This window comes from Thamnophis sirtalis, unplaced genomic scaffold (genome assembly GCF_051295495.1).
Source record: "Thamnophis sirtalis isolate CommonGarterSnake01/CBP01778 unplaced genomic scaffold, rThaSir2_p1.2 scaffold_9, whole genome shotgun sequence".
In the NCBI taxonomy this organism is placed as follows: Eukaryota; Metazoa; Chordata; class Lepidosauria; order Squamata; family Natricidae; genus Thamnophis; species Thamnophis sirtalis.
Genome location: NW_028261389.1, coordinates 76,478,429 through 76,494,109, shown reverse-complemented (window position 1 = coordinate 76,494,109; position 15,681 = coordinate 76,478,429). Strand labels below are relative to the sequence as shown.

Genomic DNA, 15,681 nt, shown 5'->3' with positions numbered 1-15,681 from the left:
TTCTATTCCATTCAACTCTATTCCATTCCATATTTTCTCTTCCGTTCTGTTCCATTCCATATATTCTATTCCATTCCACTCCAATCCATATTTTCTATTCTGATCTGTTCCATTCCATATATTCCATTCCATTCTATTCTATTCTATTCCTTTCCTTTTGATTCCATTTGATTCATTCCATATTCTATTCTATGCTATTCTATTCTATTCTATTCTATCCTATCCCTTCCTATTGTATTCCCTTCTATTCTATTCCTTTCCTTTTGATTCCATTCCATAGTCTATTCTATTCTATTTTATTCTCTATTCATTCCATAGTCTATTCCATTCCATTCCATTTTATTCTAAATGGTTGCAAGCCAGCGTCTACCTCTTCATGCTTACAAAAATATATAATCATTTTTTAAATGATTGGTGAAGAAAGGGAACGGATGCTTTGCGTGACAGCCAAAAAAGATATAACCGAGGAAGACCCAGAGATAAAAAAATTAAAAATAAAAAAAAAACATTGCCGGCTGCTTCGAGAGGTGCGGAGTGGTGATAAACCATGGCCACAGATTACCGAACCATTTTTAACTGCACACCTGGTGTTCAGAAAGCACCTCCCTGTTTAACGTTGCGAGGCGAAATGAGTCAGTTTTGCTCGCCTGGTGTCACAGTGTGATGTTCCGAAATGCGACTTGACAAGGCGGAAGATTTTCCCTGGCAGCGTTTGATGGGTAAGGAATGTTCAAGCCACATTTTCCACCTCCCGGTTTTTATTTTTATTCCCCCCCCCCCGAGTCCCGTACAAGCGGGTTGAACAGCAGATTGCAGCCACAAGATGAGCAGCTGGAAGGGGTGTTTACCCCCCCCCCGGATTATTCTGGAATAACAGAAGAATAGAGACCCTCGGGAATGATTTTGGGGGAGCGGAGAGAGGGGTTGTAAGAAAGGACAGTGACATGGAAACAAATTAGCACCTTCTTTTCCATTCAAGCGTGACAGATTTTGGGGCCAAAATGCTGTGAGTGGCTGGGTTTTTTAAAATTATTTTATCTATAATAATTTTTTTATTGTTACTTTATCTATAATGAATGTATTTTTCTGATGATTATGAACATGCTTATCACTTGTTGCTTATATGTACACTGAGAGCTTACCTCATACCCTCCCCACTCCACTCCAGGGAAAGGATATTGCAAAATCCCCATTCCCACCCTCTTCCAGGGGAAGGATATTTCAAAATCTCCATTCTCACCCGCTCCAGGGGAAGGATATTTCAAAATCTCCATTCCCTCCCTGCTCCAGGGGAAGGATACTTCAAAATCTCCATTCTCACCCGCTCCAGGGGAAGGATATTGCAAAATCCCCATTCCCTCCCCACTCCATAAGATCCAACTGGAAAATAAACCCTGGCTTATATTAAGAGCATCCTGAAAAATGATGCTTTATTTTCCAGTTGGATCTTATTTTCGGGAAAACAGGGTAGCAACATAAATTTTGGGCTGATTGTAAGTCGAGGAGTATATCTCTCATCATGTGGGAGCGGTATTACTTTCCCCCCATGTTTAACTTCTGAAGGCAGGCAAGGGGAAAACGAAAATCAAAATGTTCATTCTCCGCCCAATTTTTTGTTTTCTCATCTACTGTTTCCTTCCGCAGAAAGACGGATAAATTATATGTGGATTCTTGACGGTGCTAAAATTGAACAGTGACTCTGTGGCATGCTTCGCTTTACTTACAGTAATTGTATATTCTTTTCCAAGCACGTAGTTTGTAAATTAGTAAGCAGATTTTGTGGGTGAAACAATTCAGATTAGCACCAAGATGAACATAAAACCAACAAATAAGAAATAAAGAATATCCCAAATCAAGGAATTGACAAGCAAGCTAACAGTAACCAGGCCAACCCAAGAACCTCTAAGACCACTCCAGCCAATACTGAGAGGACAAGCGACTGGAATGTAAACTGAGAGCAAACCCCACTCCTTACTAGCACTGATGATGTTACGTAGTTTGGTGGTGAAACGTCTGCAAGAAAACAATCAAGCTCAGAGAGCACCCCTGAAAACAATGTTTATTTATACCCTAACACAGGGGCCAGCAACCTGTGGCTCTGGAGCCTGTATGTGGCTCTTTCATCCCTCTGTTGCAGCTCTCTGTCGCTGGTTGGCTCCACAATTGATAGGGCTTTTGGTTAGGACAGGTGTTCTGACCCCCGTTGTCCCACACCAACACACTCCGAGCCAAATATAAGTTACGGCATTTAATTAACTGACAGACAGGTCCTTGGCAGCAATCCAGCACAGATAAGCTTGGGCAGCAATCCAGCACAGATAAGCCGTGGCAGCAATCCAGCCTGCCAAGCTCACAATCATGTTCTCCAACATTCGTTCCTGCGTTGACTTCTGCAAAAGGGGCATGTGCACAAGCAGTCCTTTTATAGTCTGGAGAGGAGTCTAATGACCACCAGCTGAGTGCAATTACCTCCTGTAATTGCGTAATTGTTCCTTACGCCTATTAGCTCTCCGGTGCCGGGCATCCAGGAACAACTCACTGCTGATGTTAGGATCACACTCCCTTGTCTCCTCCCCATTGGTCCAAGGCTCAGGCGCCTCCAGGTGGCACCCTGCTCGGAGTCGGAACCCTGTCCAGGGTCCTCCACATCCTCCAAAGCCGACTCATAGGGCCCCTCGCTGTCGGAGTTTGGTGGCAGCTCCAACATCTCCTGCTGGGCCACAACAGGTATAATACAGTCATATAACGCACAGGCGCTCAAACTACAAATTTGGTTTTTAGAAGCCGGTTAAATCCTTCTTTTCTTGTGATCGTCTCCCACAATTTGTTCCCTTCTGTCACCTGTCATTTTTGGTTCGGTTCATTTAATACATATTGCGAGTGGGGAGTCCGGATGCAAACCACACACACCCCTTCACGCGGCTCTACAGCATTAGACCGAAGAATTAATTAGGAAGAGGTGTATATAATGTAAAAACTGCAGTTGGCGGCGTCTTTTTTATTCCTTTTTGTTTTCCTCCCGTGGAAAACATAACAGCAAATGGGAAGGCAGCGTCTTAAGCAGATGGGAGAGATAATTTATGTGCCATCTGTTTTTTTTTTAAACAAAGTAGAAGCTGTAGGAAAAAGTACTACTTGGGGGAGAGCTTGCAAGTGGCTCATTTAATCGCAATTTATGTGTTCAGTTAAATGAAGCTTGTGTCAGGCCTGCAGCCATCTTTTCTTTTGGATCTTTGTCCCTGCCACGCTTTCTATTATTCCACTATGCCTTTTCTATGGTGGGAAGGGGGATTGTATGGAGTTAGACGATAGGTAGCCATAACAACATTCTTTCGAGAAAGCCAAGGTCATCCTTTGTCTCTGCACCTCTGCATCTGACCGGAACTGGATGGGTGGAAGCTGCCAGTATGGCAGTGGGAGATTGGACCATGTGATGGATTTGTGGGTGTGGGGTGCAAGATCTTGAACTTTCAACTGGGTGGGGAAAACCGGGAAGCTTTCAGATTTGGCTTTTCCCAGATGTGCCAACGTGGCTCTCTTAATAAATTGGAACTTTGAGGAGGCCTTTGCCTCGGACTCTGATTTAAGTTTGAATGCTTTTTGGAACCCTGACAGCTTGTACATTTGCAGGGTGGGAGGGGCCAGCCAGGGGTGGGATTTGGAAGTTCTCCAAACCGGCCATAACGTTAGTTACGGGCTCTCCCGAAGCCGGGCAAATCCGTAGCAACCCACACCTAGAGAGGACGTTTGGAATTGCCGAATGAACAGCCAAAATGTAGATATGCAGTGCTGAGTAGGGAGCCAGTTGCAACTCGAGCCGAGGTGGCGCAGCAGTTAGGGTGCAGTACTGCAGGCCACTTCAGCTGACTGTTATCTGCAGTTCAGCGGTTCTAATCTCACCGGCTCAAGGTTGACTCAGCCTTCCATCCTTCCGAGGTGGGTGAAATGAGGACCCAGACTGTGGGGGCGATATATGCTGACTCTGTAAACCACTTAGAGAGGGCTGAAAGCCCTATGAAGCGGTATATAAGTCTAACTGCTATTGCTATTGCTATAACTCCAATCATTGTTAACTATGGTAGTAGCAATTCAGGGGCGGGATTCAAAAAAAAATTACGACCGGTTCTGTGGGGATGACTTGCTGGGCATGGCATGGCTTGGTGGGCATGGTAGGGGAAGGATACTGTAAAATCCCCATTCTCTCCCGATCAGCTGGGACTCGGGAGGCAGAGAATAGATGGGGCGGGGCCAGCCAGTGGTGGCACTAGCCGGTTCTCCGAACTACTCAAAATTTCTGCTACCGGTTCTCCAGAACTGGTCAGAACTTGCTGAATAACACCTCTGTAGCAGTTGCCATCAGTCGAAAGTCAAAATCATTTCGCATAGATTGATCCTTCTTAAAATATTTGGAGTAGGAAGACAAATTTCTGTTTCTTCACATGAATAAGCTCGGTAGCACCAAAATACCACTTTGCCCATTCTTAAAGGCCGCCCTGCCCCTCCTCGCACGAGACAGAGGCATGAACCTTGAGGTTTACATTTGGCTTACTAATTCTGCTAGCTAAGCTCACGCTGCCCTTGTAATTTACTTTCTGCAACAGCTGCACTCCTAGTAGACAGGCCCATCTGTCTCCTTGGTAACTCTGCAGAACAAGTCTTGTCCGGAAACAGATGGTGGTTTCAGCCCTACAAGTCCTTTTTAAAGAAAGACAAAATAATAATTTGGCATTTTTGTTTTTAAAAAAAACCAACAACGCAATGAAAGTGCATCTCGGGATTTCACATTGTTGCAGCGTCCGAGATGAGAAGTTTAGGTGACATTGGAGAAAAGCAAGTTGAGCTGGAAGGCGGCGTTAAACACGCCATCAGTTTGGAATCGTTACGTAGTCACCAAGAGACCCAAATCCGACCCTTGTGAATTCCATCGACTAGATTCTTGTGTGTAGATAGTAATAATTAATTCTTCGGTGTTCATTTGGTGACCACTGAAAGTTACAACGGCACTGAAAAAATAAAGACTTATGACCATTTTTCACAGTTAACGACCGCTGCAGCGGATGATCAAAATTTAGACACTTGGCAACTGGCTCCTATTTAAGACGGTTGCAGTGTCCCGGGGGTCGTGCGATCCCCTTTTGCGACCTTCCAACAAGCAACGTCAATGGAGAGGCCAGATTCACTTAACAACCGTGTCACTAACATAGTAACGGCAGTGATTCACTTAACAACTGTGGTGAGAAAAATCGTAAAATGGAGCTTAAATTCTCTTTAACAAATATTTCTCTTAGCAACAGAATTTTTGGATTAAATTTAGAACTAAATTTGCCATAAGGGTCATCTGAAGAATTAAATACATATTTAAGCTTCTAAATCTTTGGTGGTTCTATAGTAGCAAGAAGAAAAGCTGCATTTTTGTTCTCGCCTGTGTGAAATTTTTTGCTGTTCAATTTTGCGTTGCTGGTGAACTTGTACAGTGCTATTCTACAGCGCTCTAGCCTCAGTTGAAGGATTTTATTCCTTGTAGTAAAACAAACCTCAATATATATATGTGCATCATTTTGACTTCCAGGTCAGTGCAGAAGACCTTCCACACCCAAAATGGGGCGCAGGAGGTCCCACCATGCCTCGTTTTGGGCCTGGAAAGCCTCCTGCACCAACCGGGAAGCCAAAAATGGGTGGGGCGGGCGGGGCGCATGCGTGGATGGGTGGGTGAGGCTCGCGCTTTCGGCACACGGTGAGAAAAAGGTTAGCTATCACAACTCTACGGTATTATCTCTGTTATGTATTTTCAGGGTTGCATAGCAGAACTACAGTTGTAAATGTGTGTGTATGTGTGTGTGTGTGTGTGTTGCATTTGTGCTGATAAATAAATAAAAGGAAAATAGTATAAATCTATTTCAAGCTATTTAGTTCTCATCAGCTAGCCATACCCTTACTGGGATTTGAATCTGGGCCTCAATATATATTGAGGAGGCTTTCCAGGCCCAAAACGAGGCATGGTGGGACCTCCTGCGCCCCATTTTGGGCGTGGAAGTTCTTCTGCACTGACCTGGAAGTCAAAATGAGGCACAGGGGCGCTGCGCGAGGCCCCAATTGCAATGTGTCCTTCCCTCTGCACATGCGTACGTACATCCCCTCATGCGCCCCACCCCTCACGCATGCATGGCAGAGACCCGAAGACCAGTTGGCCAGCGGGAGGGACACGCGCATGCACGATGGAGCTGGGCTGGGGCGACGGCTGGTGTGCCTGCAGAGAGGGCTCTGCATGCCACCTGTGGCGCATGTGCCACAGGTTCACTATCACGGCTGTAGAGATAAAGGAGGTGATTTTTAAGCAACTTTTAATTCAAAAAGTTTGGAAACATACCTAATTTTTTTGGGGGGGCGGGGTACTTTTGGTTTTACTATTGCGATAGCTTTTGTTCAGGAGACACCACTGAGCGATTGTGTTGCTATAGAAATAAGAGCATATGGGCCTTCCTTAGCAAAAAAAATCCCATGAGGGGCTGCGGTGCAGAATTACTCCTCCTTCTACAATTCAGTGTCGTTACTGAAAATATTTAAAATGATTTTCCCGTGGTTGTCCGTTTAGCCCACTTTCCTCCAAGAGGCATGTTAAACTTTTCATTTAGAAAAATCAACTTTTCAGCGTTGTTTTGATAACCAGCACCTCTGCCTGGGAAAAAGGCGCCCTTGAATAATTGTACATTTCAAAGAGAATTGATATTTTTCCCCCTTTTTAAACTACTAGGATAGTGATGGAGAACGTTCTCGGCAACTGGAATGCACATGTGCACGCCGGAGTCCCAGAAACTCAAAGACTAGCTGGCAGGCGCGCATGCGCGTGCCCTCCAGCTGGTCTTCTGGTTTCCCTCACGGCCAGCTGATCTTTGCGCACCCCGGAAACCTGAAGGCTTGATGGTGTTTGTGCCAGCCACCTGGTTTTCTGGTTTCCAGCATGGCAACTGATCTTTAAGTGTGTCGGAGCCCCGGAATCGGCAATATTAGGCGGTCGGCGGGGGCAACGGCCAGCTTGCCTTCGGGTTTCCGAGGCTCCGGCATGCATCCGCGTGTCGGAAAGCGAAAGAGCAGCTGGCACGCATGCACACAGAGAGGGCTCGCCATCCATCACCGTACTAGGATTTGAAAAATAGGCCTCATTTGCCGGAAGAGGCTGATATTAATCCGAGAACGATCCGCCGTGGTACAGAACGACCTATCTTAATGCTTCCCTCCTGGGAGATCATTTTTAATTTCAGACTTTAAATCTTTCTCACGAAATGACTCTGTTGAAAAAAACTCTAGATGCAGTGTCGCTTCTTGGATAATTATCTGTCTCATTTTCATACCGGCTCCTCGTCCGGAAAGGCCGAGGACTGTTTAATATAATGGTGAACGCAAGGTCACTTTAATTAAGTTGGTGGAGGAGAATAATGTTACTGCAAGCGATACCGTCCTCCCTTCTCCTGCAATTTGAATTCGCAGTAAATGGGATCCGTTTGGATTTCCGTGGTCCTTGTTTTATTTTTGAGATTGTGCGACTGTTTAGGTCGGTTTTCATAGCAATATTTCCCTTCCTTTTTCAAATTTATGTATTCCTCTTACTGGAATATGTAGAATTAACAAAAAACAAAAAAAATTCTCCTCAGCGAAGTGCTACAGGTGGTGCCGGACTTATCACCACAAAGGAGCCCTTTGTGTTAGGGCAGTAAGGGTGAACCTTTTTCCTCTCAGGTGCAGAAAGCATGCCCATGCGTTCCCATCCCCATGATTTAATTCCCCCGCCCGCACCGTGCCCACTGTGCATGCATGCGTAACCCACCCAGCTGCCCCGCGCATGCACATATGGCTTTCTTGGAACCTGGGGAGGGCAAAAATGGCCTCCCCCCCCACTCCCTACGGAGGCCAGAAATGGCCCGCTTTCTGACTTCCGGTGTGCTCAGTAGGTCCGTTTTTCGCCCTCCCCAGGATCCAGAGGCTTTCTAGGAGCCTGGGGAAGGTGAAAAACAGTTCAACGTGCAAACCGGAAATCCGTTCCCGAACTTCCAGTTTGCACGTTGGGTGTTTTTTCGCCCTTCGGAGGCTTCAGGGAAGCCTTCAGAGGGCGAAAAACGGGCAAAAATCAAGGTCGAAAATCAGCTAGCGCACTGGGGCTGACAGGGCAATGCTTCGCATGCCCTCAGAAATGGCTCCGCGTGCTACAGGTTTGCCACAGGGGTGGGTTTCAGATCCCGGTGCAACCGGTACAATGCAACAGGGCTCGGGGTCCACTACATGAACGTGCGCAGCACACTCACAGCATGTACATGCGTACTTACCACCCGTGACGCTCCGCAATGCCTCCGGAACGCTCCAGCTACTCGGCGGAGCGTCACACAGGTGCTGTACGTTCCATGCGCATAAGCCCTGAAAACCTCAAATACTAGTTAGGAGTGCGGGCAGGCGGGCCCTCCGGAGCATCGTACCGGAATGCTACCTGGTACTCCTGCCGATCATAACCCACTATTGGTTCACCATGACGGTGTTAAGGGATATTTCATTGGTGTACTACACCTGAGGGAATTGGGTTTTTTTTTGCCCTAATCTGCTTTTCAAGAATAGGAAAATGAAATTATTGTGACTGAGCTAAGAAGGTAATCATATGAAGTCCATTATTCATCTTGTCAGCAACTTCTACCACAGAAGTTAATCATCTTATAATGCAATTTGAGTGTTGCTAGATTTCGGAGGAAGCCTTACTATGTAGAATTTTTTTCCTTCACTTCTTCTCCTCTAATGTTAATACTATATCTTCATTTTGGTCCATTTTTTCTCCTGGCTTCCCGGTTTTATGAAATACAGATAGGTAGTCCTTGACTTACGGCCACAATTGAGCCCAAAGTTCCCGTTGCTAAGCAAGACAGTTGTTAAGTGAATTCTGCCCCATTTTACAATCTTTCTTGAGGGGTGCAGTGGCCTAGAGATGGAGCTCTCGCCTCACAGTCAGGAGGCTGTAAGTTCGATCCCAGGTAGAGGCAGCTGTTTCTCTCTCTGGGCACACTTGAGAATATATCTGCTGAAACAAAACTCCGTATTGGCAACAGGAAGGGCATCTGGCCATGAAACGCTCAGCTCCAGTCAGTTGGCGAGACTCCACCCAGTAAGGGATTATGGGGGAGGAAGAAGAAGGAGAAGGCGAGGCAGAGGAGGAGGAGGAGATTATTTCTTGCCATAGTTGTTAAGTGAATCACTTCAGTTGTAAACTTAGTAATGATGATTAAGTGACTTTGCTTGTCAGGAAGTCACAAAAGGTGACTCCGGGTCACTACAACCGTCATAAATGTGAGTCCGTTTCCAAGCGCCTGAATTTTGACCCCGCAAAAAGTGATCACGTGACCTGAGATGCCACGGCCCTCAGAAATAGCTGCCGGTTGCCGAGCATCCGGATTTTGATCAGGTGACCGTGGGGATGACGCGACGGTCGTTAAATGTGAAAATCGGTCGTAAGTCAATTCATCGGTGAGTTCATCATGAGTTGGAAGGGTCACTAAATGGACTGTTGTAAGTTAAGGACCACTTGTAGCAACATTCAATGCCTTGGCTCTAGGTTTGGCTTGGTTTTAGGATGTACGCTTAAAGCGAGCCGTAGGAAAAAGTTGTGCAGCAGAAACACACACACACAGACACGCACACAAACTGGTTTTCAGAACAATATCCTTTTGACTTTCAGCTTTCCGTCGCCTCTGATCTCTCTTGTTCTTCTAAGCCAGGAGAAATCTGCTTTTAGAGTTTGCTGAATGAAAGGGGAATAGATTTGCCATGACCCTTAGAGAGGGGAAAATATAAAACTTTGGTGGTGGGGAAAACGTATGTTCCCCGCAACCCTTTAAAATAGGTCATGCTTCCTTCCGAATCTCTTTCTGTATCATCCATCCATTCATCCATTAGGGAGGGCAAGTTTTGCTTAGTGACAGAATTGGGTGATCGTTTTTAAATTCCCTGCAGGAGCAACGTTTTTTTCCCCCCCTCCTCTCGAATATAATGTGCTGAAAATAAAATCAAGGTACGATGGAAAGGTCATAATATACAATATCCACGGAATCGCTCCTGGCATTGCAATCCTTTTGACTTTAAAAAAACCCCCAAAAACTTACAAGATCCAATTTGGGTCGTTCATCCAGATCCAGAAAGTTTGCCTTCCGAGCTTTCGGATTCGTGCTGGAGCCCATCTTCAGGGAACTGCTCTCTCGCAGAAAGTGTGCTTTGGGCTGTTCGGTTTGTGATAGTTTTATGGCGCTTGGTTGTGTGTGTGGCTTTTTAGATGTTGATTGGGGTGTTGCTGGCCAGCTATTACTGTGTTTTTCAGAGCATAAGTCACTCTGAAGTATAAGTATGCTTTTGGGGAGGAAAACAAGGGGAAAAACAAGGGGGGGAAATCAATTACACAGTTACTAAGATTGTCGGATGAGCAAGCGCAAAAACAGCCAGGGAAATAATTGAAGCCTGGGAAACGGTCAACAGGAGTGCTGATTTACCCCCAGCTTATCAAATACTTAGGAGGCAAGGGCTTGTTAGCCGATGACACTGTATTTTTCAGAGTATGACACACTCCCCCCCCCCCTGCTAAAAGAGGGTGAAAATTTGGGTGCGTCTTATACAATGAATGTAGCCCTACCCACCCACCGGCCCCCACCCTTTGGCCTCTGCCTCCCAGCAATTTGCCTCCTTGCAGCAAATGGCAAACAGCCTGTTTCAGTTTCAGCACAGCCTGATTACCACAAGCAGCTACTTGTTGGTTGGATCGGCTTCCCGACCATCCGCTGTTTCAGGCTGCAGGGATTGCCATAGCCTATTGCCACCTCCCCCGTTTTTGGCCTCCACATCCCATTTTCAGCCTCTGCATGCCCTGTTTTGGGCCTCCGTGCATCCCATTTTTCGCCTGTTCCGGGCACTGGGAATCAGAATGGGCGGAAAATGGGCTGCGCAGAGGCTGAAAACGGGGCGCGCAGAAGCCAAAAATGGGATGCGGAGGCCGAAAATGGGGCACGCAGAGGTGGCAATACGCACATGCTTGTGCTAATTAGGCTGTGCTGAAACTAAAACAGGCTGTTTGCTGCAAGGAGGCAAATTGGTGGAAGGCAGAGGCCAAAGGGTGGGGACCGGGGGGTGGGCGGGGCTACATTCGTATAAGATGCACCCAAATTTTCACCCTCTTTTAGCCGGTGTGTGTGTGTGTGTGTCATACTCTGAAAAATACAGTAAGTCATCGGCTGTTGTTTCTTTGGACTAACAAACCCTTGCTTACTAAGTACTTGATAAGCTGGGGGTAAATCAGCACTCCTGTTGACCGTTTCCCAGGCTTCAATTATTTCTCTGGCTGTTTTTGTGCCTGCTCATCCGACAATCTTAGTAACTGTAAAATTCAATGTATGTCCTTTCCCCGCACTCCCCCAATTTTTTCAGTTTAATTTTACTTTACATTAAGATTACTTTACATTACATCAAGAGAGGAGAGAACTTTCCAAGTTGTAAATTTAATAAAAATAAAAAAAATCATACAATATAAAATAATAATTAAAATTTATTAATTAATAAAAATATGAGCTCAAAGGGAATGCTTGATGGACCACGAGGTGGTTATTTTTTTCCCAGCCATCGGTTTTTTTAATGTTTCTAAATTTGGAGCACATTTTAATTGTGGCCAATCTTGTCTTCTTTCATTGTAGGATGGCCAGTCCGACATTTTGTACACTTTCTGGACAGCAGTGACTCAAACTCTGGCCTCAGAATTTCAGAAAGCGTCTGAGAGTAAGTACTGAACTCGATATGTACGATAACAACATTTTTCTACAGCTTTGTAAATCTTCCCTGTCAGAGTGCACTACTATTTTGAAACAAAAGGAGCAAAATACACAAAGGTTTGTCTTTTAAACAGTGGTTTATATACAAGACTTATATATACACATACGTACACGTGTCAGGCAAATACTAGGCAAGCAATCAATCTTCAACTCTACATGGAGAACTACAATGCAGATAGATACAGGAGAAGAGAGACACATGAGGAGAAAGAGATGCCCTCACATGGCCTCCCTTATATATACAGCTTCTTAAAGTGGCAGTAACCTGGCTGACTCCTTCCCATTTCATCATCCCAGTTTACAGCTTTACAGCAGCTGGTACCCTGACATTCCCACTATCATCTTCTGTTGCACGTATTTTGACCTGAACAATACAGGTAGTCCTCGACTTACAACAATTCACTTAGTGACCATTTGAAATTACTGCAAAGATCGGGGAAGGCTTGGGAGGCAGGAAAGTGTGGGCGCATTCACAGGGACCATCCGCGCATGCAGCTGCCAAAAAAGCCAACACAGTTCTAGGCTGCATCAACAGAGGGATAGAATCAAGAGCACGTGAAGTGTTAATACCACTTTATAATGCTTTGGTAAGGTCACACTTGGAATACGGCATCCAGTTTTGGTCGCCACGATGTAGAAAAGATATGGAGACTCTAGAAAGAGTGCAGAGAAGAGCAACAAAGAGGATTAGGGGACTAGAGGCTAAAACATATGAAGAACGGTTGCAGGAACTGGATATGTCTAATTTAATGAAAAGAAGGACTAGGGGAGACATGATAGCACTGTTCCAATATCTCAGTTGCCAAGCATCTGAATCTTGATCCCGTGACTATGGGGATGCTGTAATGGTCGTTAAGTGTGAAAAACATTCATAAGTCACCTTACAGAGTCAGCATATCGCCCCCAACAACAATCCGGGTCCTCATTTTACCCACCTCGGAAGGATGGAAGGCTGAGTCAACCTTGAGCCGGTGAGATTTGAACAGCCGAACTGCAGAACTGCAGTCAGCTGAAGTAGCCTGCAGTGCTGCATTTAACCACTGCGCCACCTCGGCTCTATATATGTTTGTAGCTCAGGGTTAAACCGTGGGGCTCTTGGTGCTCTCTGATTTGGGTGGTTTGCTTGCAGATGTTTCGTTACCAACCTAGGTAACCTCATCAGTGCTAGTAAGGAGTGGGGTTTGCTCTCAATTATATTCTTAGTGTTCTGACCTAGGCTTCCCAAGATCATGAAGCCGACTCCTCATCCCGATAAAGCTCTTTTATTTAGTTTAAAGTGAATTCCTCTCCAGCAAAGTCCCGGCCAACAGTCTTTCAAGAGATTTAACAACTACAGGCCTTGATCAGGCTTGGAGAGCTGCCAGGCCGATATCTTCCAAACTCCACACTGTAGCAGCAATTCCTTGGCCAGAAGTCAGGAACAGAACTTCACTCTGATGGATTGAACTAATTGTCTCCTGCAAACTCCACTCCCCTTTCGCTCTTCTTTATTCCCTCTGGGAGGGGCCATTCACCGTCCACCTGTGGCTTTACTCCTGAGTCGATCCTTGTTCCGTAGCTGTTCTCTTCTCCTGGCAGCTCTGCGCATGCGCACACTGGGAACAGGCTCCAGCTGTTCTTCTGCCCCACTGACCTCCAACTCCGGAGGCAGCTGATAGTTGTTGGATGGCCCGGGCTCCATCTCTGCCTCTGACGCGGAGCCCTCATCGGAGCCTTCCCCAGAACTCCAGGACTGGCCCATGTTCCTCCCCAACCTCCTCACTGGCTGAGTCTGCCACCAGCTCCGCTGAGCGCTGCCGGGCCACAGCACTTAGTGTTGGTGGAAATGGTCTTGGAAATGGTGGTTTGCTTCCAGGCGTTTCGTGACCCAACTAGGTAACGCCATCAGTGTTAGCGGTGAAACGTCTGCAAGAAGAGCACCAAGAAATCCCCACAAACCGAAGATGCATTAATCTGTCTGCATTGCATGTGGCCCTCTGATGTTTTAGCCTCAGGGAGGCCGAGGTGGTGCAGTGGTTAGGGTGCAGTACTGAAGGCCACTACAGCTGACTGTTATCTGCAGTTCAGCGGTTCTAATCTCACCGGCTCAGGGTTGACTCAGCCTTCCATCCTTCCGAGGTGGGTGAAATGAGGACCCAGACTGTGGGGGCGATATGCTGACTCTGTAAACCGCTTAGAAAGGGCTGAAAGCCCTATGAAGCGGTATATAAGTCTAACTGCTAACTGCTATTAAAAAAACGGTTTATTGTCTGCAACTTCCTGTACCTTTTGCAAGAATATTTCGTGTGGGATGCATTACATTTTTATGTTTTGCTTACTCTAAAGTGCGTCACGGGTTAACGTCGCGGCTTAAAGTATTCGGTTAAAAGCCCTTGACGATTAAAGCGAAAGATATACGTTGCCAAATTATTCCAAACAAACCTGTTAGAATTTAACGAATTCGGTCCCTCCATTCAAAATATGTACTTTTTGAGGAAGCCACTAACGTCTAAAGAAATCCCTCAGCGGCGAAATAAATATATTTTTTCTGGGGCATTTCTGCATCGAATTGGATAAAGACAGCTCTCTTGCGTAACTTACCTCCTCTAGCTGTAAGAATAACTAGGACACGGTGTTGTTTGTCTAAGCGGCCAATTGTTAACCCTACCAATTAAAACTTCGTTCACTTTTTCGAGCCTAGGATCTTATTGAGGTAAGAAGTCCTTTGACGCCGGAAAATACAAAAAGTAAAATTGTGGATCAGAGGAAAAAGTAAGGTTGTCAGGGCATCCAGACTGTGAATCATATCTATTTGATTAGACTAGAAAAGGGACATAAAGGGCAATAATAAGTCACAGCGGGACTTCCGGATATTTCTGCCCTCATGGCCGTTGTGAAGGTAAAGGTACCGAATTTCCTCCAGAGCAGAGGATCTCAAACGGAGGCTCATCCCTTGTTGTTGAAACAGCTTTTTATGGAAAGGACAAGGAGTCCTTGAGTTACAACCGTAGCAGGGAGGCCTGCCCATTACGGCCGTAAAACGAACCGTGTAGGTCGTAAATCGAATTGCCCAGATGGCCGTCCCGATTTTATGCCCTTTTTTTGTGGCTGTTGTTCAGGCTGTTTGTAAAACAATCACTGCAGTTGTCAGGTGAAGAAGTCATGGTTCATGATGGGTCAGTTTTGCCAAAAACTGACAATTTTGGGTTTGGGTGAAACTCGTTCAAACCCAGTCAGGTGATTGTAGGACACTGCAAATACTTGTAAATGTAAATGTTCCTGAATTTTATTTTATTTTATTTTATTATTATTTTATTATTTATGTATTTTATTTGTTTTATTTTATTATTTATTTATTTTATTATTTTATTATATATTTTATATTTTTATATTTTATATTTTATATTTTATATTTTATATTTTATATTTTATATTTTATATTTTATATTTTATATTTTATATTTTATATTTTATATTTTATATTTTATATTTTATATTTTATATTTTATATTTTATATTTTATATTTTATATTTTATATTATTTTATATTTTATATTTTATATTTTATATTTTATATTTTATATTTTATATTTTATATTTTATATTTCATATTTCATATTTCATATTTCATATTTCATATTTCATATTTTATATTATTTTATATTTTATATTTTATATTTTATATTTTATATTTTATATTTTATATTTTATATTTTATATTTTATATTTATTTTATATTTTATATTTTATATTTTATATTTTATATTTTATATTTTATATTTTATATTTTATATTATTTTATATTTTATATTATTTTATATTTCATATTTCATATTTCGTATTTCATATTTTATATTATTTT

General features: G+C 44.2%; 1 protein-coding gene across 1 annotated transcript in view; it reads left to right on the top strand.

The window, feature by feature from the left end:
• Positions 1-15,681, top strand: part of COG5 (component of oligomeric golgi complex 5) — a 136,504-nt gene that overhangs the window by 90,233 nt on the left and 30,590 nt on the right. Inside the window, exon 11 of the mRNA XM_087722326.1 lies at positions 11,706-11,787. Within this exon, the coding sequence (XP_087578452.1) occupies positions 11,706-11,787 (82 nt within the window). The remainder of the gene's footprint in view (positions 1-11,705; positions 11,788-15,681) is intronic.